Source organism: Anabrus simplex, chromosome 10, assembly GCF_040414725.1.
Source record: "Anabrus simplex isolate iqAnaSimp1 chromosome 10, ASM4041472v1, whole genome shotgun sequence".
NCBI classification, from domain to species: Eukaryota; Metazoa; Arthropoda; class Insecta; order Orthoptera; family Tettigoniidae; genus Anabrus; species Anabrus simplex.
In genome coordinates, this window is record NC_090274.1 from 13353087 (window position 1) to 13377730 (window position 24644).

Genomic DNA, 24644 nt, shown 5'->3' on the forward strand with positions numbered 1-24644 from the left:
TCATAGATGCCATCAGGAGAAAACGTCTGACTTTCTATGGGCACCTATACAGAATGGATCCTAATAGATTATCCCATAAGATCTTCAAGGTTGCTAACAAAGGCAAAGCTACTGGATTCCCCTGGACCAAACAAGTGGACAAAGATCTTGCAGAGCTTAATATTAATCAAGCCGCCATTACTGACAGAAATGCATACCGTTTAATGGTCAAAACTAAACCTTTCCTAACATCCCTTACATCAGCTAGCCACAAAGGAGCCGGGAATTGGTCAGAGGAGCGCAGGAAAGAATTCAGCGAGAAAATGAAGGAATACTGGGCCAACAGGAAGGCTCAAGAGGCCACTAAGAACACAATCCAGTATGCTAAAAGGGGCAGACGAAGACAAAAACACAGCTAGAACACAAGCACCGTGGTCCACAGATGGCCTAAACGCAAAGAAAAAAAAAATTTGATCAAATGCACTCAAGTTCAATTCTGGCTCAGTCTGGTGGTATTCAAAGGTGCTCAAAAACACCAGTCTTATTTCGGTAGATTTACAAGCACAGAGAACCTGTGAGCTGAATTTAGGCACCTCGGCATCTCCAAAACCCATAAAAGTAGTTAATAGATCATACAATAATTTTACACAGAAAAGAGAACCACTTCAGGAACTATATTTGAGCTCTCATACCAATTTTTATGCAATTCAGAGTATTCAATCACTTCTAAGGGATACAGATAATTGGCATTACGTATGTATTTTGCCCTAGTTGATGTTGAAAGGTGAACAAAGTTTGATATAGTCTTGAAACAAATATTCTTGGATATCAACCTACAGATTGGACCTTAACCTAACAAGTTGAACCGCTGCACCACAGATAAAGTGGATTTGAGTTATGTCAAAATGGAAATAAAATTAATTGGTGAGGTTAATAAAATAGCTTGCCTTTATTGTCAATGGATATTTCAGAATACAATGTCATATAAGCGTAGCTGAAGGTTGGAGCATATCAGAAGCTAACGACGGCCCGGATACTGCAACAGACAGAAAACACACTTCAAATACTTCCTGGTAAATTGTACAACATTTCAATAAAAACAATAGTTGATGATGATGATGATGATGCTTGTTGTTTAAGGGGGCCTAACATCGATGTCATCGGCCCCTAATGGTACAAAATGAAATTTTTAAAATTCAAATTCATCCACTGACTAAAATAAAATAAAAAATGTCATGAAGAATGAATGGATTGACATGAACCCTACAAAAAAACTAAAAAACAGTGGATCAGACTCAAAAAGAAGGTAGTTAATTAGAGTATTACTGACCAAGGGACCATTTATAAAGCACAATGATGCTTGATGTCTGAAGGGGTGCTAAATTCACGTCTAAGGCCTCACAGAATGGTACACGTCGCGAGTAAAGTAGAACCATGGTATTTGTCTTTTTGGGGTACTGATCAAAAGTAGCGAAGACTCACAGTGGTCCACACAAGATGGTACTACTCACAAGTATTGCAATTCGTACAGGGAACGCAGACCTATGGTGTTTCTCACACAATGGCACCACTCATAGCCAACGCAAACCGGTAAGGTTCCTCACCTAGGTGTACTAGTCACGGGCGCCGGTATTCCTGTGGTGTTCCTCACATAGTGGGTATCAATCACAGGCAACGCTGACCCACGGTGCCGCTCATATAACGGTGCAACTCACAGGCTACGCCCACACCCGCGGTGTTGCTCACATGGGTACAACGCACGGGTACTGGAATCCACCAGGCCAGGCTTTTTACTGCAACTAATCACAAATCTATTTCGTACCAATTTAGTGATACTACTCGCAAGTACATGCAACCCATGGTGTTCCCCGCATGATGGTATGAATCAAGAGTAGTTTCATGGTTCTAATTCAATCATCCCTTGGTCGCCCCTTGTAGTCGCCTCTTACGACAGGCAGGGGATACCGCGGGTGTATTCTACATGTGCGTCCCCCACCCGCAGGGGGTAGTGTGTTTGGTCCGCGAGAGGTATTTTATTCCCCTCAAGTCCGCCGGCAAGCTGGTTAGGACCCCCCTATCCGCCACCTGGGACGCGCCACATAGGAGTATCACCTCTCCCCCTGCTACGCCTGTGTAGCAGGTTCGTGGAAAAACAATAGTTATCATCATAATGACAATTTTAAGAAAGCCTTGCAATCCCACAATAGGTAAAATGTCCAAAGCTAAATTCATGAGGGAAATCTCGGAAGCCTTCAAAAAAGTATATTTATACCGGTTTTACATCAGCAGTGGCCAAGACTTAAGCTATCTAGCCAGCTGTCCCACACCACAGCAAAACTGGGTGAAAGTGTGTGCGAGAGGCATGGATGCAACGTAACCATCGCAGCTGGAAGGAGTATGCAAAAACAATGTTTGTGGTAAAATCGAACTGATGAAACAACCACCTTCACAAACTTCGAAATGAAAAATAATATTGTGTATTGCACAATAACACCTGGACGTGCAGCTACAAGTATTCACTCTTTTTTTCAGCACAACAAAGACGAGTGTGACGTGTTAGTTTATTAAGATTTGGACTGAGCATTGTGCTCTGTATTGAGAAAAACGGTTCGTGGTGCAGTCAACACCATGCAGACTAAAGCAAATTAAATCTGCACGTTGTCAAGACTGGGTCAGTTAAAAGAAAAAAAACTTCACACAATTTCCCGGCTAGATGAATTACTTCCTCATTTGTGATGCGTTCTACCCAAAGGATGTTCAACATTCTGTGCCTTGACGTTTCAAAGCCCCACGGGCTGGTAACACACACCAATTCACGACATGGTAACAAGTGATGATTAGAGTTTCGAACCGGACGTCGCAGTTGCACACTTTTAATTTAAGAGAAGCGCTCCTTCCAAGATCGATTCTAGTTTTGATTTCTACTTCTGGATCCCATTCTTGTGTTGACCAGCATCCTAGAGTCTTGAAATGTGGTGCCTTTCTAATGGCGCTCCCTTCCAGTTTTGGCGATATTCTGTTCGCTGATTACCATGAATCTTTAAGTATTCAAACTCTTTATGCCTTTTCAATTGTGCAATTACCAGCATTTCACCCCAATGTGGCTCTTTAGTTGGACTGCCACACCTTTCCAGTGCACTCTATTTGTAGGAAGGTTGGAACTTTAATAGCTGTAATACTGCCGTAGAGACTCCATGCAACGGAACCTATAATGCCTCTGATAACACACATTAGTTACCTACCTACCTTACCTCAGAGTAGACGGGTTCTCCCTTCCCACATCACGTGCATGCGAACTGGCAAGAGGAACAGAGCCTTGTGTTAGCTGGCAGTCTAAGGTAGTGTTGTCACGATGTTGTCGAAACAGAAACAACAGAATGGGATAAAGATTGAAATGTACCAGAGGTCATACCACATCACAGTGTTGTCAAGGTCTTCAAGAGGCTTACAGGGAATCTGCATTACCTTGAAGAACAGTGGCACAGTGGGTAAAAGCCTCAATGAGGAACACCAAAAGTCGCCCGAGTGTCATAAAAAAGAAGTGCATGCCACGTTACTGGGCACTGATCGGCGCCACACGATTTGTGAGCCGGCTCGAGACGCCAGATTAGTGCACATGATTGTGCTTCACATTCTGCAGGAACACCTGGGCATAAGAAAAATTGCATCACGATGGGTTCCACGTAATTTGACAGAAATGCAAAAATGGTTATGATACGAAAATGCTGGTAACCACTTGGAGTGCTATGAGTGTGAAGAAGAGGCTTTCTTACGCCATATAATTATGCTGTACGAGATGTGGGCCAAATCGTACAAGCCACAACTGAAACATCAATCAAACGAATGGCGTCACTACGAAACACCACGAACCTCGAAAGTTTGTCAAAAGCCCAACAATGGTTCTTCTCGTGTACGACTGTGATTGTGATATCCTAAAGCATTATGTTCCTCCACAGCAGACCATCAATGCACAGTATTACTGTTCAGTTTAGGAACACAACCTGTGACCAGCTTTGAGAAAGAAACAGCAACAGTTTCTGCAGAACCCATCCATTATTTTGCACAACAATGCTCAGCCGTATACAGCGCAACCGGTGACTGATTTGTTCGGTCAATGGGTCTGCGAATTGCTGTACCATCCACCATACATACTGCCCGGAAGTAAACCCTTGTGACTGACTTGATTCCTACGATGAAGAAACCACTTCGTGGCATTCGCTTCAGAACTGTTCCAGAGATTTGTCAGGCAGTTATGCTCCATTATTAAATATCCAACCCTCGTATAAATGGATTCCTTTGGCTTTAATATAAACAAGTAAGTTCAAAAGACAACCATATACTTTAATTTTACCAACTGCAAATATGTAAGTATTTTTACATCCACCAAGAAACAGCAGAACAAGAAAATAAAAGAACTCACCTTTTCCCAGCATGGAGAAGATCGAAGGCTTCGTTAATTTTCTCAAAAGGCAAAGAGTGGGTAACAAATTCGTCAATCATAATCTTCTTCTGGAGATATTCATCCACCAGCTTTGGAACACTGTCTCGGCTCTTCCAGCCTGAAAGGAGAAGTCTCTCATTAACAAAACATTAACTTACTGTAGAAGGTAATTTTGTGAAACATTCAAACAATTTCAGTATTCTTTCATCAATAGAAAGCTTATTTCTTACAAAATGTTTTAGATCATGTATAGTTATGCTCACTTATCAAGAAAGCAGGTACTATATTGGCCTAAATACAAAACGCCTCGCATACAAGATAACCCTGAATTTTCAGAAGGGTTTTACAAGACAAATGTAATTGTAACATAATCGAGCTCTCCTATAACTAATATAATTTAAGAAGCCCTAAAGTAAACTGACGCCTTATAGCACAGATGTGTTAACCCCTTAACTGGGTTTGACGCCTTTAGGCGTTCCTGTACCTCTAAATGTGTTCTTACGTAGGGTTAGCTTCCTATAGGCGTATGACTGTTCTTAATCACTTCTGCCATTTACTATCGTAATTTAAAACAAATTCCATTCATATTAGATGTGATTATTGCTGTCCTATTAATTTTATCCAGTCTCACGCCAGTCGGGTAGTTCACGCCTAGGCGGCAGTCCGACAGCTGTCTCGTGTTGCCTCGTACGGTCCGCGCCAAATTCTTCGTAAAGAATTTATTTGTGTATATGTACATTGAAATAACTAAATTTGCGAATTGTTGCCGTCGTTGTTGTTGTTACAACGATACAGTTGTTCTGCGAACTCCATTGTCCATGTTCTGATAACTTTTTGTAAATTGGTCTGTATATGATGGTAAACGGTTTCGTGTGACGTGATAATGGCTTGGTTAGGAAAGACGTTGAATTATATGAGAATCCGCCGACCGGATGTAGGAATCACTCAAGAAAACGTGTTGTGTGCCTGTCAAACCAGAGGCGACGGGAAACTGTCTGCTACTGTGAGAAATGTGACGTGGTGCTTTGCTTGCCCTTGCTTCCGTATTTACCACACTGTGCGCAATTTCTGAATGATCTATGAACCAGAAAGTATGTAGAACCTATTGATGCATATCTGAAAACTTGAAAAAATGACATCATAATAATGAAAGGAACACTTTTTAAATTCACTTTTGTATGAACACACTGTGTATATATTTACGGGTTTACAAGAAAAACTGTAATAATATAATGCTATTGAATTTCTACTATATCACTCATAATTTAAATAAATCAAGTACAATATTTTTTTCTGTTGAGTATTTACATCTACGCCAGCCCGTGGTGTAGGGGTAGCATGCCGGTCTCTTACCCGGAGGCCCCGGGTTCGATTTACCTGGACCTGAGGGCTGATTCGAGGTCCACTCAATCTACTTGATTAGAATTAAGGAGCTATCTGACGGTGAGATAGCGGCCCCAGTCTCGAAAGCCAGAAATAACGTCCGAAAGGATTCGTCGTGCTGACCACACGACACCTCGTAATCTGCAGGGCTTCGGGCTGAGCAGCGGTCGCTTGGTAGGCCAAGGCCCTTCAAGGGCTGTGGTGCCATGGGGTTTGTTTTTGTTTTTTGTATTTACATCTGCCGCACGATATTGTGCCCATTCCAAAAGTGCACGTTGCGCTGAATAATTACCCACTGGCTGGTTGATGTTATGAAACTATTCCCCAGTTACGGGGGTTAAGCGACTCCTTTTTAAATTTTTGGGTCACGTGGTATTTCTCATTCTCATAAGGTACTTTACCCAGTGAACACGCATGGTATGTGAAAAGTGGACATACAAGCCTGTTCCAGTCGATGCATGATGAGGAAAGTAGAGTATTTGTTTCGAAAATAAACTGACAGATTTCGTATATGCCCTTACAAATATTGAGCATTACAGACAAAGGTAACTGCATACACAAATGTAGTAAGTGATCACTTACTCCATCTCTGCACTATGATAAGTACCACAGCTGCACCAATTCTGCCCCAAAAATAATTTAAAGCCTGTTTCATTCTCTGTTTTCACAATTTGCTTTATGTGGCACCAGCAGAGATACGTCTTGCAGCGGCGATGGAACATGAAATGGCTATGAGTGGGAAGGAAGCGGGCGTGGCCTTAATTAAGGTACAGCCCCAAAAGCTTTGCCTGTAAAAGCATGAAGGACTAAATGAAGAGAGGACATTTTTATGAAGATGTTATTGGAGGGAAAGCTTTCAGAGCTACAACATTTGACTTTCGGTGAAGTAGACACTGCACCAAAATGTGTATGTATGGGTTTTTTACTAACCGAAAACTGATTTGTGTAAATACGACTGTCGATGTTAAATGGAATTTTTCTCTGGACCCCTCAAACTCAAATTAACCAAATTCCATCATACCAAAGACCTTGATCTGGAAAAAATAGTGGTTTATACCTCCAAACGCAGTTCCTTTCCACGTCCTGCCCGTCACAAGTTGGAAGGGGCGGGTGCTGATCTCCTGGCCTGCTGCAGCCACTCCGACAATCACAGACGTTCCCCAACCCTTGTGACAGGCTTCTAGCGCAGCACGCATCGTGGCCACGTTACCAACGCACTCAAAGGTGAAGTCCAGGCCTCCATCTGTCTTCTCAATGAGCACCTCCTGGATAGGACGTTCATGTTCCTTGGGGTTCACAAACTCTGTGCACCCAAACTTCTTGGCTGAAAGAGACAACCATTAAATTTAACAAAGCACAATGATATCATGTGACAACATGTTCATTTATCTACTATTAAGGTTAGCATTGTAGTAACACATTCCAGTTTTGATAAGACTTTAAAAATCTGTAACAAACTATGCACACCATTCATTAACCGCTCAAGCCAGTTTGATGTGAAAGTGTACAGTGTTAAGTCGATTATCCGTTGCCGGAAACTACGTTTTCCAAGATTATTCATTCAAAAGATATGGTCCCGCGAACATCCTAATTAAATCATGTTGTAAAAATCCTACGTTATCCATTCCTCGAAGAAACGATTTCCCGGATCAACCGTCCAGAAATTTAAATCCCATCAATGCTAAATCCTCGATCAAGCATTTTCAAGAAAAAGTATCTCACAAAAGGACGGGTACGACGTTAACGTCCCGTCATTGCGATAATTAGAGCAAGTACTGTACTGGGAAAGCGATTGGCAGTGAACTTGCATAAGGGACCCTCTTAGCATCATATTCAGTTGATATTATTTAGGGAATCCTCGGAAATTGTAAAGCAAAGTGGCCACAACTATTGGAAGGAGACAGAGAGTATTTCGACAGCTCTACTTGAAGATGGAACGAGTTTCGTCCAATGTTCGTACTTATAAAACTTCTACATTATGTCCTGGGTTAGATGTTTATTTTTAACTTCTTTCTATCGTACTGCCGAACAGGTTTTTGACACTTCCCACAGGGCACTATATAATATAGTCACTGGACTTTCAGATAGGAATCTAAATTGCTCCTTCGTAATACGAATCTAGTATTATGATCGGATACGATTGCATTACCAATATAGTTCGTCCGTTATTGGATATCATAAATTTTCCAGCTAACTCATTCCTGGCTGCCAGTGTTTCGTCCCAGTGTGGTAAGTTGGGCTCATCAGTTGGTAAATAGCACACCTTCCAAGATGCATGCCTAGTGCATACAGTGGAGGCCACCATCAATTTTCGATAATGAGACAAAGTCTCTCAAAGTGTATTGGCACTGCCAGCGGCTCCAAGTAGCCTATGCAGTGGCCTCCACTGTATGCGCTAGGCATACGTCTTGGAAGGTGTGGTATTTACCAACTGATGAGCCTATTTTAGCACACTGGGGCGAAACGCTGGCAACCAGGAATGAGTTAGCCGGAAAATTCATAATGTCTTTTATTTTTTTTTTGCTAGTGGCTTTACGTCGCACCGACACAGATAGGTCTTATGGCGACAATGGGAAAGGAAAGGCCTAGGAATTGGAAGGAAGCGGCCGTGGCCTTAATTAAGGTACAGCCCCAGCATTTGCCTGGTGTGAAAATGGGAAACCACGGAAAACCATTTTCAGGGCTGCCGATAGTGGGATTCGAACCTACTATCTCCCGGATGCAAGCTCACAGCCGCGCGCCTCTACACGCGCGGCCAACTCGCCCGGTATTTATAATGTCCAATAACGGACCAAATATATTGGTATTATAAATTTACTTATTCGGGACAAATATTTCACGTTCCCTATGGGAATCTACAAGTATACGATTGCATTCTCGAGACCAGAAGAAATGTTACACTTTACATATAGGGTATAAGGCCTTTACTGATTTGGTTCTAATATAAGACAGAGATTTTTACATTTACATTTTTATGTTATAAAGTCCTTATAAAAACAGCATTCGTTATATTTGTGCAGCATAACATTTAAGAAGTTTGTATCATTTCTCACTCGCACTGGCTTGTGCAGCGAGTGCGCTTTACTGCTCAGCTTTAGATCACAAATAAACAGAAATTTCTGGAGTTTTGATGGGTTTACTTTCCCTTTCCAATCTGCTTATGATTAGTAACGGGCAGAATTGAATAGTTAATGCATTGGAGAACTTTTGGGAATCAATACTTACATTCAAAACCATATTCTCGAGTTCAACATAACCTTTAAAAGTCGCTGTAGGCCTAATTTACGTGGTACAGGATTTCCAGAAACTTACTACAAACAGTATATCGGTGACCAGATTACAATGGAAAATTTAAAAAAGGGATTTCGCCATCTTGTTGGGCACTTTCGTATCTGATGTGTTTTATTTGATTAGATTAGAGAATTAAAAACTACTTGCGATCGATTGTAGTTCGTCTTGGCATTATTTATTAGATATTTTGATGAGCTTGGCTGATCATAAAGTTGCTGACATGTTTCTCCGGTAAAAGTGAATGCATAGTATTGAGATTTGTACGTCATGTAATTAATGTTTGAAGCCGGCCGCACGGTCTAGCTTGCCTGCCTCTCACCTGTAGGCCCCGGGTTCGATTCCTGGTCATGTCAGGCATTTTTACCTGGATATGAGGGCTGGTTCTAGGTCCAGCAGTGATTACCATTGAGGAACTATTTAATGCTGAGATGGTGATCCTGGTGTAGAAAGCCGAGAATAACAATCGAGAGAATTCGTCACATTGACCATGCGTCACCTCGTAATCTGCAGAACTTCGGGCTGAGCAGCGGTCGCTTGGTAAGCCAAGGCCCATTAGGGTTTTAGTTTGTTTGTTTTAGGTGTGTTTGTTAGATTATAATTATACGCATTTAATTATTTTGATGTTTATCCAAACTGTTGATGGTTTTAAGTCGTTCCCGGATTTTCAGCTATCCCGTATCTTGCGTTTTTTTCCCTGGGGTGCCCCCCAAAACGGAGAATCAAGGTTCCACTGTATGGACGTACAAAACATACGCCAGGAGCGGTTTGACGTATATATGTACGGACTAGGCTAGCGATGTTTTAGATGTACATCTGAGTGCCATCTGTTGGTTGTCAACGTGAACTTTTAGCACGGCTCGCAGCACAGTGTATCATTATATGCAGGGGAGAATCTTCTACCGTAATGCAGCATTGTGTTGGCTTGAAAATAATTCGTTCCATCAACATAGATCGTTGTAAACAACATGGCGGCGTCCTCACATGTTCTGTTTATATCTAATGCAGCTCTCGAATGCATATTAGGTGAAAGTAGTGATGAGAATAATCCGAGTGATAATGATTATGCACAGCAGGAAATTACAAGTGCTGTAAGTGAATGCTCACCCTAGTTGTCATGGACACCTCTTGATTCAAATTTTATTCCAACAAGAAGGCAATTAGGCATTTTGTGTATGTAAATGCAACATCTGCATTATATGAACTGCTTATCCACTTATTATGATACTAAACGAATTAAAACTGTTCAACGGATGTTCATTAAACTTCTTGCAGTGTGAAATATGTGCTTCAGTTATTTTGAACAAACTTACCTAAACACACCAGCAAGGTGTGTTTTGATCTAGGACACTGAACAAAGAAAATTCATGATCACCGTCCTAACTGAATGGCGGTATTCTGGTATTTTGAGACTAACCTACTTCGAACTTGTCTGGGTTTATGTCCACACCGATGATACGCTTGGCTCCAGCAGCCCGACAGCCCATAGCTACAGCAAGCCCCACGGCACCAAGACCCCAGATGGCACAGTTTGAACCGGGTTCTACTTTGGCTGTGTTGAGAGCGGCTCCATATCCAGTAGGGATCCCACATCCCAGGAGACACACCTTGTCCAAGGGAGCCGCATCAGACACCTGCAAACACAAGCTCTTTCGTAACTCCTTTACATGCGAGAGGGAAGGGTCTTGCTATCTTATATGCATGCCTACCAATCTCCCAAAACAAAAAAAATCAAGAGATGGTGCAAACATCAATTTTTTCTCCATGTAATGCTGAAAAACACATAGGCAAACAGTACAAATTAATACGAACCTGTCCTCAATACAGAAATACACAGAAACTACTCCAAAAAATTGTTTCAGGAAAAGAGTATTGGCATCACATGATACATAAGCAATCTGAAGCTGGAGAAAAGGAGTGGCTGCAGATGCTGAACACACATTTGTCATTCCATGCAGAGGGTTTAAAAGAACAAAACACAGCACAGAAAAAAAAATAGTCCACAGAAGCAGAAGTTGGGAAGGTAAAATCCAACTTGTCTCTTCTATATGCTCTAGCACCATATTCCTGCGTGATGTGATGTCTGTCAGCACCACACTTGTGCTGTGAAGAGGGTATCTTACACTCCAGAGTTGGTTCTGATATGGTTTACTCCTGACCATGTTCCACAGGGAAGATTGAAACCAGGAACCGCTGTGATTGATGGCATGACACGAAATGTTGGAGGAATGAACAGAGTCTAGTTGTATAACCATTGCTGAACTGAAATTAGGCTTTTTGGGCTTATGCCATGTCAAGAAAATAAGTTAAAATTCTTTAAGTTTCGCAGAGAACTATGCTCTGTGTCTTCAGAAGAAAATCTCGACTGTTCACGAGGAATTCTACAAGAATGAAGTTTGAAATTAGATGTTAAGAATAGAAGTGGAAGCAGTACGTTCATTCGTCACCAGATGGCTCACCGTACATGGTAGAGCGCTAGCATTCGAAGCGGAAACTGACGGAACCATCAGAATCAGTCTGAGAGGGAGTCACATAACAGATATACACACACATGAAAGTATGACACTGACACAAGCCTGGAATGAAACACCTGCTGATGAGGAACGTAAGAATTTAAAAAACACCGACACGAAATAACAATAGTGAAGGGACAAGGAAGGGAACTATCTACATAAATCCTTAAAGGCTGGCACCACGAGTCCATTATACCAATATACTCAGAATCTCTGAAAGTTTGTCTGTTGATTTTGGCTTTAGCATACTGTTTACTGTTGTTCAGAATATGTTCCTTATTTATGCTTTTAGGTTGTAATGTTCTAATACAAATAAAGTAAAAAATTGTACAGAAATGGGTTACAAAGGTTTTGCTTGCCAACGGTGGCAGGCATGTCTTGGGTTGGCTGCTGGTGCAATATATAACCTTGTTCTTTCATTAAATCGATCAGAACCTGACAAAGAAAGCAAACACAAGAAGTTCATGTATCTTACCTTAGTGACGGATATCTCAGCCACAACAGTGTATTCACTGAAGGTAGAACAGCCCATGAAATGATACAGAGACTTGCCTTTGCAAGTGAAGCGGGATGTTCCGTCCGGCATGACACCTTGGCCCTACAACAAGTACATACATTTCTTACTGCTCTCATAAAGTAAATATTTTGTTTGCTAGTAAGAGTGCAAAAGGAGCTAAATACTTCATATCTAAGCCACCACAAACATTACAGAAAAATAAAGGTACCAGAAAGAAAACTGAAGTTCAGTGCCTCCCAAATCTAACATTGTATCAAGCCTTTGAAAAAGTTTCACAAAAACTGAAGAGGGCGAAACTACATAATGGACAATTTACTGTACTTCATTTTCCAAAGTGGCGCATGCACACGCGCACGCACGCACACACACACACGCTCTCTTTTCTTTTAAATTTTATACGTAACAGATTACACTGATTTTATAAATTAATCACTAGTAATTAGCTGATGACAGTAATGGGAGAAGTCAAATATGATTCATTGCATTAAAAATTTAAATTATGCATTTATTCCTAGAATATAGATTTATATGCACTATCAAATACCAGTCTAACTGACTGTGAAAGTGTGACTTAAAAAAGCATAGCAATACTTTAAGGTATACAAAAAGACACTCATTTTGCTTAGAAATCTGGGACATATGGATAGTACCTTTCTAACTGGGGAGAGTTGCAGAGTTGTCAAGAAGTATATCAATGAAACCCATACCACAGAATGGCAACTAGTCCAAAGCAACCTGGGCAAAATTTAGCTTTCATCATCTTCCTCCTCTCCCAAAACCTCTTCATAAGCTGTCCTTTATACATAGGTATGATATATTGTTTTTTTTGCGAAGTTTTTAGTTTAAGTCTTATATGTTTGTTCTTTAGAATCCTTTCTGCTTCTCTATTTGCAATTTGTTGCACTGTAATATTCAACTCTTCTAAATAATCTTGGACTTCTTTGTACCATTTTGTTTTTGTTTTACTTTTCCAAAAGTAGTAGTTTTTTATTACAGTATTATTTTATTATCACAAAAGTTACACAACTAACCAAAGCTATTCTCTTTTCAAGGGATGTATTCGATCCACCTTTCAAAACATCTCTTAAAAAGTCAACATCAGTACAGTATTCAATCATCATTATTTTACAGTTCCAGTTTCCCGGGTACTGTTGGCAAGCCTCTTCCATTCTGTCTTACTGAGATAAGTTCTGTTGTTGATGACGTCCTCCAGTGTCCTCCCTCGATCTGCAATGTCCATCCAGTGGGTTCTTGGTCTTCCCACCATCCGTTTCCCTGCCACATGTCTCTCCAAGTTAACATAAGCTGTCCTTGTTGGCTCCATCCTCATTACATGCCCAAATCACTTCAATCTGGACATGCTGACCCAATCTAACAATGATGTCTCAATCCTAGCTTCCTATCTAACCAAATCATTCCTTGACTTGTCTAGTCAGATGACTACTACCTTGATGAGTCCTTCTTAGTGAAGGTGCAGGTCTTGATACCATAGGTTAAGACTGGTATGAAGTATTGATTGAACATCAGCAGCTTTGATTTTGTTGATATTTTGGGATCCCAGAGGAGTGTTCATACTTGCTGCTAAAACAGAGTATTCAATATGAAATTTATTATATGCAATGTAAATGAAGCTAGTTGTCGATCAATTACAGATCAATCGTAGTCATTGGCAGTGAGACCATCAATACATCATTTGCAATCACTACTGGTGCTATTTATTATCCGACATTTGAGATGGTGTGGGTTTTAGTATGTCTAAATTTTTCATCACAAATTTTTCCTTGTGCAAAAGATTCCATAGAGTTTTTACGTAAAAAATTGAAAAAAAAGTGTTTCTATAACTCAGATAAGTATGGTGGTCCATCTGATGATTGTATACATTGTAGGCACCTCCGATCGCTTCATCAGGAGCTATTGCCAGTTACAAAACTTAATAACCTCAGACAACTATACAGGAGCCATTGTTCTAAGCTGAAAGTTTTCTTGAGATTTTGACTGACAACTCTGCAACTCTCCCTTGTTAGTACACAGCACTTACCTGAGTAGTGCGGATCTTACTGCACAGATTGGTTTTCGGTGAGTTACAGAACTTGCAGTCCTTGCACTGGGGGATGTAGAGTGGAATTACGTGGTCACCTGTGGAGAACAGTTCATGCATCATACTTCCTCCAAAATCAAACTACAGGAGTATCTAGTGAAATAATCAAAAGGTACAGCAATTTATTTATTTTTCACTTGGCTCTTACTACCAGAAGAGTCCGAGGACATATTCGGCTCGCCTGGTACATGTCTTCCTACTTGATGCCCGCGAGCAACCTGCATGTCTACGTGTGGGATGATGAGGAAGGGAGAGGATGAAACCTTATGTCAACATGTAGCCTACTACTATTGAATAACATCCAGAGGTCTGCTGAAGGCTTAATGTCCCCACCTGACAGACCAATCACTATCAACAGCATCATATGCCCTCACCCAATGTGTGCACTGCAGTGAGATATGGAATTGAATCAAGGCTTTTAGCACATAATCTGGTGATTAGAAATTGTATGCCACAACCTCTTCTTCTCTGCAGGTCAACGTTCAGATGGTGAAAATTTTTCCTGCCTATGGGACTAGAACCAGATATCTATGCTCAGACCATATATAGTAAACTTGATGCCTTAATGATCGTGGTGGCCGTCAGGTTTCGGGGCAAAGGCAAAATATAGGTGCAGGAGTTGAAAGTGCGAGACCAGTAGCTTAGATCCTTTCCAACAAAACAAATAAGACCTAGGCCACCATAGCTCAATTGGTAGAGTAACAGATGCAAAATCGGGAGATTGTGGGTTCAGATCCCACTGGTGACCAGTTGGCCACTCTCGTTTTGTACGTAACATCTCTTCACGTTATATGTATGGAACACGACCTAATAGGTTGAAAGTGATAATGTTTGTGATGTGGAAAACATAAGGAGAGGTTAAACAAGTATACTGGTAATATGGAATGAAAATAAGCAAGAAAATGCTGTCATCTAAAGGAGAAAGGAAGATGTACTGTAAAAATTGGCAGACAAGACCATGACATTGTGGAAGCAAATTGTGATGACAACTTACATATGCAGCAGAAACCTGAATACGATAAAAGGACAGGAGAGTAAAATTCAGGCCAGTTAAAAAAAAAAAAAAAAAAATGTTCTTTCTATAATTTTATCCATCCAACCATTAATATAAGGTATAATAATATCCACATGACTGAATAGCTGCTATTATAAGGATTCAGCTTCTATAGAACTGTCAAGCAAGAAAGAAGACAACAGAAATAAATAACCACACACAATGTTCTAAACACTTTCAAATTATCTACTTATTTTTAGTGTCTAGTGTGTCTACTGTCATTTTTTATACATTTTAAATACTCTTTACGCTGAAGATTTCTCACAAAAAGAGATTGAACATGTACTTATCACCTTGAAAGATAACATTATATACAGGGACAATTTTGTTATCTATTCAGGGGTTGTTGCCCGCACTGCGAGCCTGTCTCCCGCCAACCACTTTACCGTAATGCTCTTCTTGGCGCCGCAATTCCCCTCCTTTGCAGCCTGCCGAGAGCTTTATCAGCGTAAGGTTCGGTTTAGTCAACTGTTCACGTGTTTACTTCTCAGTGTGTTGTTCCAATGCCATTTTCATTACGTGAGCTTGTGTATATACATAATACCTTAATCAAATACAGGAAATCTTGTGCGAAAACAAACGCTGGTCACATTACAGCAAAGTGCTTGGCGAGAGACAGGCTCGCAGCACAGGTGACCGGGCGAGCAGCAGTCGCCTGAATAGATAAAAATAATTGAAAGGTAGACTCTTCTCAATTTAATAGAGTATTGTGTCACTACAATGTTCAATGAAGTTCAACACATGTGATACTACTGATCTCGTCATTCACTTTACGTGTGACAGTGGCTTAATCAAGGGCATATACATGTCAAGTGTTCTGTTACATGGGAACTTAGTTTTCCTTTTGGTCCATTCATGATTTTTTCAGCTTAATAAAATAATTTTTGTTTTATTTATTAATTCACTATCAAATTTTTCTATAAAATATATTATGTAATTTTATTTTTATTTTTTGTTTCCATTTCATTTGTACAGAGAGGATGATTGCATAGCTATACTTCCTCTTCAAACATAAATAACCAAAAACTTGAAATTTCTATATCAATGTTCAAAGTGAGCAAATTTCTTTTCTTAAGAAAGACCTTCCTTGCTTGTGCTAGTCTGCATTTTATGTCGTCCTTTCTTCTGCCATCATTAGTTATTTTACTACCCAAGTAACAATATTCATTAACTTCCTTTAAGACTTAATTTCCTAATCTAATATTTCCTGCATCGCCTGACTCTGTTAAGATTTTTCCATTACTTTTGGTTTGGGATCAGAGTTTTGATTTCCTCTCCTTGGATTGTGATTGATTCCCTTTCCAAATTCTTCTTTGATTTTCTGTTCTGTATAAACAGTGGAAAGGAGAGGGTACAAACTGCAGCCTTGACTCTCTCTTTTCTGGACTGCTGCTTCTTTTTCAGTCCTAGATTCTTATCACTGCAGATGTTACTTAGTCACTAACCTACAAGGGGTTAATGTTCCAAAATTATGAAGCATAACTTACTGTACATTCACGTGTGATGCTCAAAATTCTGTGCACAGCATAGTTCATGAACAAAATGAAAGACACATTCTACATCAAAAATACAAGCTTGTAGGACCCAAAGCGGTTACGTGAACGATGTTGATCCACGAAATATCACTGTAATATTTGTCACAAACAAAAGGTAATCATTGATTTACTCAAATAAAATCTCAAATCCCAGGTTGATTAAGAAATACTGCCGTTACTAGCAAGAAATATGTATACGTATTTACTGGCTGTAAATAGGAGTCCATGGTGTTGCATTCCGCTGCTTACGCCATCTTTTGATTCTTTCTTGAGGTCCAGGGCTGGCACCGATGAATGGGAGTGCTATGTCTGCAATTTTTGTTATCTTTGGCCATACGTCTTGCATTCCGCTGTTCGAGTCGTCTTTTCTTTTTTCTTGAGGTCCAGGGCTGGCACCAACGAGCTCTCTTTCTAGCGAATGGGAGTGCAGGTATTTTGTTGAAAAACAGCATGATCCCTGGACCAATAAATCATTTAATGAATCAGTTAATGCACAAGAAGTGACAGCCCATCAAATTACATCGAATGAGAAAAATCAATAAAACGACACCAAAGAACTTCAGTGAGCAAAGACATCACAGACGACAGTGTTAGACAAACAAAACACTTTCGGAAGCGCTGCGACGTAGCAGAAATAGTTGTTGTAAGGCAGTAAAGTATATACTCTCTAAAATAAAATATTTCGTATTATTTCTTAATCAACCTGGGATTTGAGACTTTGAGTAAAATCAATTACTATCTTCCGTTTGTGACAAATATTACAGTGATATTTCGTGGATCAACATCATTCATATAACCCCCAAAGCACAGGTTAAAATGAAATCTAGACATACTGTATTATAAAATGAAACATATGATAGGTGTCTATCTGTGTTAGTGTGGGATAATCTTTAGAATCAGAGATGTTTATGCAGTTTTTATTGTTCTATAGAGTAGGGTTTCCCAAATTTTTTGTCTCCAAGGCCCCGCAGCATGTCGCATGCATGTCCAAGGCCACAGAACATAATACTGCATTCAGTAAACAAAATCAGAATTTTGTAACGATAGCATGTCTAATTTTATTTGTATATTATTTAGGACTAATATTTAATCATTTTAATTTAACTTCATGTGCATAAAGATACTTTATAAATGTACCGAAATGATAAAACATTGTAACACTTGGATAATAATTACAACAGTCTGGGTATGAAAAACTACTTGAAAAAATTCACTTGTTGCGGTTGTTGGATCAATGAGACGGATGCTGCTTTCCAAAGATCAAACGTTTCACAAGCGTAGTCACTCGAACCGAATATCAGCCTCAACATTAGCTCTGTCTCTGTACTTTGTTTCCATTTGTGTGTATGTTGCCATGAAAGGCATTAAATGCAGTACAGTATTTCCTTTCTAGAAATTGTAAGGTATAGGGGATGTCATGGACACAAAAGTAGATCAGGGACATGGAGTTGTGATGCATTCACAGAATTTCGAGGAGCTAAACATGTCACTCCATCTGATTCTCCACCCATATCATACTTTAATTTATTTTTCACTTTCTCTCTGCCAAGATACTTTGGCTAGTTGACCTTCGTCGAGGGTGGTCAGTTCATGTGCAGTTTCATGATGATGATGATGATGATGATGCTTGTTGTTTAAAGGGGCCTAACATCTAGGCCTCTAATGGTATGAAATGAGACAAAATGTAATGACAAATTAAAAGTTCAAAATCCTCCACTGACCAGAATTCAAAACGTGAGGACGAGGAATGAGTGGATATGAATTTAAAACAATCAGTGGATCCGACCCACAATGCCCCACATTTCCAGAAACTAGCGTTAAACAATAGTATTACTGACCAAGGGACTGCTTCTATAGCACAATACTGAATCACTGATACTTGTAGTCTAAAGGGGGTCCAAAGTCCAAATCATCGCCCCTCATAATGGTACTTATTGCTAGGAAAGTAGAACCATGGTATTTGTCATGTTGCGGTACTAATCAAAAGCAGCGTAGACTCACTGTGTTCCACACATTATGGTACTACTCACAGGTAATAAATTTGCATATGTAACAAAGACCTATACTTTTTCTCACATCGCGGCACCATTTACAGGCAATGCAAAACTATGGTGTTCATCACACACATGTACTAGCCACAGGGACTCATACTATCTCGTGGTGTTCCTAATATAGTGGGTACTAATCACAGGCAAGGCAGAACCATGGTGTCGCTCATAATGGTACTAATCACAGGTACTGTAAAAGCTGACAGTGCACTCTGTTGCTACTAATCACAAACCTATTTTGTACCTAACAACTATGCGCATGTAAAAGCGACCCATGATGTTCCCCGCGTGGGGGTACTAATCACAAGTAGTCTCATGGTTCTAATTCGATCATCCCTTGGTCACCCCTTTTAGTCACCTCTTACAACAGGCAGGGGATACCGTGGGTGTATTCATTGTCTGCATTTCCAACCCACAGTGGGTCATGTGCAGTTTCAAAGAAGGGATTTCTAACCCTAGTGTCTCACAATTAAATTATATTACTTACAATGCCTTGTAGTATTTATTCTTTTTCCGCAATTAACTTGCACCATCTATCGGCCAAGTTAAGAATTACATATACTGTAAGTTATACAACAGTGAAGACATAGCTTCTGACCAACCATTTCCTTTCCTTATGCTGCTTAAACTGTCAGTAACAGACTCTCGTGTGGAAGAACTGTACTCATATAATGCTCTACAAAAATATTTGTGATGGCACACACCTGTCTGCAAAAGGCAGTGAGGTTTTTATATTAGAGTTTGCAGTAAAATAAAACTAAAAATTAGAAACCATATTTTGAGATTAATCAAGTAACCTTAATCAAAATATATTCACCCCAATAACCTTAAGATATACAGTATATAATATGCAAGTATGGTTCAGGAGTGATAGTAATTTTAATAGTTAAAGTGCAGAAATGGTTTAAATATCACATGGGAAGAAATGAGTGAGCTAGCTAGCAGGAAGATTTGGATAAACGTCACGCGTACAATTATCAGGAGGAAAATAATTAATGTCATCTGCAAGAAACTCTTACAAAGCCTCTCTCTCTCTTTCTTAGCATTAATCCCGACGTGCAGGGTCTGCTGCTTTGCTACATCTCCTCCATTTCTGTCTGTCGTTGACATCTTCTGGTGTTAAGCCAACACTGTGCATGTCTGCCCTGATGTTGTCAGTCCATCTCTTTGCCGGTCTTCCTCGTGGTCTTGTTCCCTCTGGGTTGATGTGGAGCGCTGTTTTGGCAACTGAGTCGTCCTGTTTTCTCATGACGTGGCCGTACCAGCGGAGACGGGCTTCCCTCACTTTGTCTATGATGGGCGCGACACCAAACCTTTGCCGGACGTCCATGTTCCTTATGTGGTCACATCGGGTCAGCCTCATGGACCATCGAAGCATCTTCATCTCCATGGTTGTCAACATTTGCTCCTGTTGTTTCGTCATGGGGCGACATTCAGTCCCATAGATCGCTGCTGGCCGTACCACACTCTTATAAACTTTTGCCTTTAGATATTGAGGCATCTTTTTATCACAGAGGACTCCAGTGACCTGTCTCCACTTGAGCCAAGCTGCATTTACCCTCATCCGAGTATCAGGAGTGGTGTCACAGTTTGAGGTGACGACGGATCCTAAGTACTTAAATTGCATGGTCTTCTGCAGGTCTTCTTCACTGATACTTATGGTACCTCTGGTTTGGGGGCCACATTCCAGGTATTCTGTCTTCTGGATATTGAGGTGCAGTCCATTTTCAGCCAGTCTGTCCTTCCACGTTTGAACCTGATGCTGGAGTTCAGGACGGGTTTCTTGTGCAAGTACCACATCATCGGCATAAAGAAGGGTCCAGGGATGTGAAGTCTGTATGTCAGCTGTTGCCGTATCCATGCAGAGGATGAATAGCAATGGTGAAAGGGCATAAATTTTTAATTACCCCCCATGAAAAGCTGGCGGGTTCCTAGTTAATGATAAAGTGAAGATTAGTGGCTGCCTTTTTTCCTTAAAAAAAAAAAAATCATTTCACTTAACGAAACCTAACCACTGGATATCTCACCTGGTTTGACAGAGGTGACACCTTCACCAACGCTCTCAACGATTCCTCCTCCTTCGTGGCCGAGAACGCACGGAAAACGTCCTTCGGGATCCATCCCGTCCAGAGTGTACGCATCTGTGTGACATATCCCTGTAGCAAGGATCTTTATGCGAACCTCACCAGCTCTAGGAGGAGCTACCTCGATGGTCTCCAGTGAGAGCGGCCTCTTCTCCTCCCAGGCAACAGCCGCGCGACATGATATAGGCTGCGAACAAATATGTTAATACACTCACCGTTCCTGAAACAGTTTTCTTGGAACTCTAATTTAATCATTGTTTGATCAGAAAATACATACATCTTTACTAATACATAAATCTCAATGTTGCTCTGTTTATCTTTCTTTTCATGTTAAACTACGTGACCAATCGAGCCTAGGAATACCACCTGTATTGTTATTTTTATATATATATATATATATATATATATATATATATTTCTTTTTCTCTTGTATTTAGCCATCTTTCTTCTATCCCACACTTTCCACATCAAAATGGCCCCTCAATGAGTATTAATATCCCCTCCCCCACTCATGAAGGTGAGAAGCAGAAACAAGCTCATCAGGAGGTGAAAAGGGTGGTGGTGGTGATAATTGTTTTAAGAGGAAGTATAACAAGACACATCCTCAATCAACACTAATCAGAGGGGAAAAGAAATGGAAGGGGTCTGACACTTCAAAGAATGAAGGTATCGGCCAAAGAAAGACTAGTGCCATGAAAGGCGTGAGAATAAGTCTCGCTAGGCTTTGATACCTTACATCACCGGGTCGGAAAAGAACAAAAGCTGACCAAGGGAGGTTGGATAGGATAGATGAAAGTGAGGCGACAGGCACAAGTAACTGGAAGAAATACTGGACTCAGCTAGAGGAACCATAGTCGCCAACCCATGCCCTCAAATTCAAAGCCCTTGGCCCTCCTGTTACTAACCTCTTACAACGGGCAGGGGATACCGTGCATGTGTTCTACTGCCCTCATTCACATGGGATGACAGGCAGGGGATATCAATAATCATTGATCTGCATTTAGGGCTGTCACATGGACTAGGGATCATCCCCTTTAAAACTGTATATATCACATGCGCAGATTTTTAAAAAATTATGTATAGTAACTTGTATGATTACTCTGGTTTCATTTGCTGTCCACAAATTGTAGAAAAAATTTTGGTAAATAAATAAATAATAACTCCCCCATGCCTCTCTTATTAACCATATGCAGCAGCACTGCCTAATAGTCCTATTACAACCTTTCTTTCTATCACATTTACCAAGCTCAATAGCTGCAGTTGCTTAAGTGCGGCCAATATCCAGCATCCGGGAGATTGTGGCTTCGAACCCCACTGTTGGCAGCCCTGAAGATGGGTTTCCGTGGTTTCCCATTTTCACACCAGGCAAATGCTGGAGCTATACCTCAATTAAGGCCACGGCCGCTTCCTTCCCACTCCTAGCCCTTTCCTATCCCATTGTCGCCGTAAGACCTATCTGTGTTGTTGCGATGTAAAGCAACTTGGAAAAAAATCTATCACATTTATTTTTAACTATGACAAAAAAACATCTTTGTGATCGGTTATACCATACATCACTTCAATTTGTCTATAGAACCGATCTGGTTTTATCAGCACGTCTAAAATATTTTTCCTTCCAGCTGGTTCCGCCACGTGATGTATTCTACTGCCTCCACCCACCGAGACCAAGGGCTCTCAACTTGGGAGCATGGGTGGCGACCACGGTTCCCTTAGCTGAGTCTGGCATTACTTCCTCCAGGCTCCTCACTTTCATCTTTCTTATCTGACCTCCCTTGGTCAATTCTTGTACTTTTCCAGCCCCGACGCTTTCGTTTTCAAGCTCTTCGCATCCTTGGCCATTTTTTCCCCCCTGATTAGTGTTGGAGGATGGTGCTATTGCTCCAACATGTGATGTGTAGTACCCGGTACAGAACATTTATATATCACTGACTTTTAAAATGGGTAGCTTCCTTGAAAGTCAGTGGCACCCACTGTTCGAGCGTTGGACCTACTCACTTCTCATCAAGAAATGTCAAAAACAATTGGTTATATGAAGATAATTACATGGGAGCTATTTTTAGTGGAATGGCCCCCACATGAGAAACCCCTTTTTATCAGATATGCCATGAGAGATTAAGCGCAGACCAAACGAAACTAGCTTAAGTGGAGAGATGAAAGAATGAAGTTGGTCGCAAACCGGGACTGTGATAACCATACTCATCATTAGTGTCCTCCACGAGGCGATATTAGGCTTGTGGTGATAAGCCAAAGAGGTTATGTAACGGTGAAAGAATATTTCTAAGCTTAAGAGGAAAAAAGATTCAAGTTTGGAATATTATTGAGAGATACTGCTTGCAAATGGCATGCTTAATCATCTTAAGATCGCTACTACTGTAGAGTAAACATATCAATTGATCTGACTTTCCTATGAAGGTCACATGCACTGCATGACGTGACAATATTTGAGGCATTGAGCTTTGAAAGAAAAGACAATTCTGATTATGCAGCTGTAACGTAGTAATTCCTGAGACAAATTTCGAAGGCATGTCAAGGAATCAATAACGGTCATTTTCCATGCGGTATAAGTAAAAACGCATTAATGTGATAAATCACGTGTCGTTATTGAAAGCTAACAAGGTGTCTAGAGAGATTATTGAAATCCTCACTATCGCACATCATCATGCTTATCTAAACAAAATAAAACAATTACCTTGCCGGCAGTGGACATCGTATTTCTTCCCACACTCAACTATTCAACCCAAAGGAACTTCAAAACTTATCTGCCACCACACGTCTTTGATTCTGAGCTCCTTATTTTTTCACTCCTGCTTATCACTGTCTTATCAGTGAATAGCCGTGCTGCCCTTCAACTCAGAGCAACAGAGACAAAATAGAAGGTCCTTCAGTAGCCGACAGTTATTCAAATCGTTGCTGGAATACAATCAAAGTTGCAAATACTACGAATTGCTGGTAGATGGCAGCACAATTCAAGGTTTCCAGGGATGTCCAATGGGGAATGTTTGTTTGTCCAACCCTTCTCCCGTTTATCTACGGGGTCGGGTATGAGGTGAGATGAATATGTCGTGGCGGGTTTTTATGACCCGATGCCCTTCCTGACGTCAACCTCATCACAGGAGTTAATGAGATGAAATGAATGGGGTAATATATGATAGTAGAGAGAGGGTGAAGCCTGGTGCCGGCACATAGCCTACTCCTGTCGAATAGCACCAAGCGGTCTGCTCAAGACTTAACGTCTCCATCCGACGGACGAATCAACCACCAACAAAGCCATATGCTCTCACGCCATATGAGCACTACTGAGGAGAGGTTTGGAATTTAATCCAGGCTTTGGGCACGCAATCTAGTGATTAGAAATTGTATACCACTACCTCTCCTACCAACGGGACTTGAAAGGCTAACCACAGTGTCAAGCCGTTTAGACCTCAACACCTTAAGGATCATGGCCACCAGGCAGGCTTGTCCAATAAAAGCAAAGTCATCTCCGTACAGGCCATGAAGGCCCTTGGAGGGGTGGAAGGTAAAGGCACTTGATGGGGTAGAGTTAGCTCTACGCCCGGCCGCCTTTGCCCCCAGGAATTAACCTAGTACTCATTGTTGGTGTCGGCTGAGTGAACCTCAATGGCCATGTGCACCTCCGGAAGTGGAAATCTCGTTTCTTAAATGTTATGAGTTCCTGACAGGGATTCGAACTCACGTCCTTCCGG

General features: G+C 40.8%; 1 protein-coding gene across 1 annotated transcript; it reads right to left on the reverse strand.

Moving 5' to 3' along the window:
- Nucleotides 1-904: 904 nt before the first annotated feature.
- On the reverse strand, nt 905-23764 carry Fdh (alcohol dehydrogenase class-3 Fdh). Its single transcript, XM_067154843.2, has 8 exons — nt 23630-23764; nt 20884-21127; nt 14160-14257; nt 12080-12202; nt 10509-10725; nt 6861-7127; nt 4400-4538; nt 905-1015 (listed from the first exon to the last, which is right to left on the reverse strand). The coding sequence occupies exons 1-8, from the start codon at nt 23645-23647 to the stop codon at nt 991-993; spliced, it is 1131 nt and encodes a 376-aa protein (XP_067010944.2). The 5' UTR covers nt 23648-23764; the 3' UTR covers nt 905-990.
- Nucleotides 23765-24644: the final 880 nt, after the last annotated feature.